Raw genomic sequence first — 2,494 nt, forward strand, 5'->3', positions numbered from 1 at the left:
AACGGAAAACATCTATTTGAACGTTAAATGACCATAGACATGCACATGATATACCAAAAGAGTAAAATTGTCCGAAAAATTGAAACCTAAAAATTAGACAATGATTATTCAACTTACATGAAATGTTGCTTTTTAAACAATTATACCCTTTTAGTCGAGAATCCCGATCGAGTCGCTTGATCATTTAACATCAAAATATACACTTTTTGTTTAATGAGGACACTATGTACAATGTTAAAAAGTTTGGAGATGTGAATGTCGCACTTATGAAAAATTAGGGACTTTTAAAGAAATATTACCCAATACGAAATTATGAAATAAATATTAGACTGGGTACAGATGAGAAATTCACGCACTAGCAAACAGAATATAACTCCTCGGCTAAACGTACAAAAAAGGAAATTGAAATTGAAATTCTACCAAAATACACCAAAAAATCCACACCCATTTGTTGAATCAATTACTTCAATTATAATTTCTCTTTCTGTACCAAACTTCTTCTCTCTCCATAAACCAAACTGAAACCTAAAGGAAGCAAAAGTTTTTCAGAGAAATGGAGATTTTGAACCCAACAGAGGCGAGTCTCATGGTGGAAGATGACCTTTTGAACTTCACTTTGGAAGGGGAAGAGGAAGAACTGAAACCGACTTTCAATTTGAAGGGCCATTTTTCTTCTTCTCAATCCACGAACCCGTCGACAACAATTTCTCGAACCGAAACTCAAAACGCTTCGCTTCCTGTAAGTCATGTAATCGTGCTTTTACGTTACTCTTAAACGGTGTTCTTCATTCGAGGCCCGGCCGGCGTAGAACCTCCGAGTTGGACGTGACTCGGGAGAGTTTGGTCGGTTTTATGATTTTGGGGCCCCAAACTCGGTTTTGACTCTGTGGTTTTTTGTCTCGACTCGAACGAGTTTGACGAGTCGGTTTCCGGGTCGGCTAAGCATCGAAATGAATTGAGACATTCGAGTCAAAAATGCCGGCCGGTATATCACATTACTGTAATTTCTGTGGATTAAATGACAAAATTGTCCTTTTGAACCCTAAATGTGGTGGGAAATTTGTAAAATACACAAGGGTATTTTCGTGATATCATTATAATTTGACGTGGGTATTTTTGGAATTCTGATTATTTTGGACCCAACTTTACTGTTGTTGGAGCATTGATTAATTTGAGCTGTAAAAATAAATGCTAAAGTCCCTTTCAAACATTGTAATATGTTGACAAAAATAGTGCATTTTTCCTTTGGTGCAATTACAATTTTATCCCTACTAAATAAATTATTCTCTCAATTTGTCTACTTGTTTAGGACTTACTGTAGGTAACATCCAACATGGCACCCCATTATTCAAGAATTTATTCTTTCAATTATTGAAATTTTGGATGCCATAATAATGTTTTCTTTATGGGTCATAATTTGAAATTATTTCAACAATGTCGACTTAACGGTATGGACGTGTCATGATGAGTCACTGGTAAGAGATGCTTTCAAAATAAAGAATTGTTTTAAGTTTAACTGATTTCAGGAATTTGTGGAGGAAGATTTGGAATGGCTATCCAACATGGACGCGTTCCCATCCGTGGAAACATGCTTTGGCATTTTGTCGGACAATCCGGAACTTATGTTGAACCGAGAGAGCCCGGTATCAGTTCTTGAAAGCAGCAGCAGTAGCATCAATAGCAATAGCAATAGCAATTCGAATGGCAGCACCGTTGCGAGCTGGTGTGGCAGCTTTAAATTCCCAGGTAACAACCTAGGTCGTGCCCGTAGTAAGAGACAAAGAAAAAGAGCTGGCTTCGGCGAGTTTCCCAGCCAGCAATGTTTGTGGTTGAACGAAATTAAGGTCGAGAAGAAAAAGCAAGAATCATTTTCATTGCAACCATCACTAGTGATGATAAAGAATGGAGCTGGTATGGGGAGGCGGTGCTTGCATTGCCGAGCTGACAAGACGCCACAGTGGCGAGCTGGCCCCATGGGGCCAAAGACACTTTGCAATGCTTGTGGGGTGCGATACAAGTCCGGTCGCCTCCTGCCCGAATATCGACCTGCAAGTAGTCCAACATTCTCAAACACCTTACACTCGAATTCTCACAGGAAGGTGATCGAAATGAGAAGGCAGAAGCAGATAGGACCACCAGATGGAATTGTGGCAAACGAGACTTGTGAATATAAGGTAGGATAGTGGTGAGTAGTGCACTTCAGTGTTTTAGTTTTAGTTAATTTTTTTTAGCTTAGTTATATTTAAGTTTTAGGCTTGTTGTATTGGACTAGCTGGTTAGTGTATTACATTTGTGGTTTTTTTTTTTTTTTCATAACAAAATCCATTAGGGAATTTTGAACTTTAGTGTGTTTGATTATGCATTAGAATATATATTTCATACAAGAAATGCCCCTTTTTACATCAGAATTACGGCTATCCTGCATTTTCGTAGATTGAGGATGAATTTCGGACAGACGGTTTTTTTTTTTTTTTTTTTTTTTTTTTTTTTTTTT

General features: G+C 37.8%; 1 protein-coding gene across 1 annotated transcript; it reads left to right on the forward strand.

Moving 5' to 3' along the window:
* The first annotated feature begins 362 nt into the window (after positions 1–362).
* Positions 363–2,408, forward strand: LOC111388668 (GATA transcription factor 1-like). Its single transcript, XM_023013428.1, has 2 exons — positions 363–739; positions 1,527–2,408. Exons 1-2 carry the CDS (start codon positions 554–556, stop codon positions 2,181–2,183), a joined length of 843 nt encoding a protein of 280 aa, XP_022869196.1. The 5' UTR covers positions 363–553; the 3' UTR covers positions 2,184–2,408.
* Positions 2,409–2,494: the final 86 nt, after the last annotated feature.

The sequence above is a fragment of the Olea europaea genome, unplaced genomic scaffold, assembly GCF_002742605.1.
Source record: "Olea europaea var. sylvestris unplaced genomic scaffold, O_europaea_v1 scaffold5167, whole genome shotgun sequence".
Lineage (NCBI taxonomy): Eukaryota > Viridiplantae > Streptophyta > Magnoliopsida > Lamiales > Oleaceae > Olea > Olea europaea.

Coding starts and splice junctions, on each gene's coding strand:
- LOC111388668 (XM_023013428.1), top strand. CDS start 554: ATGGAGATTTTGAACCCAACAGAGGCGAGTCTCATGGTGGAAGATGAC. Junction 740..1,526: donor CTCAAAACGCTTCGCTTCCT/GTAAGTCATGTA, acceptor AACTGATTTCAG/GAATTTGTGGAGGAAGATTT.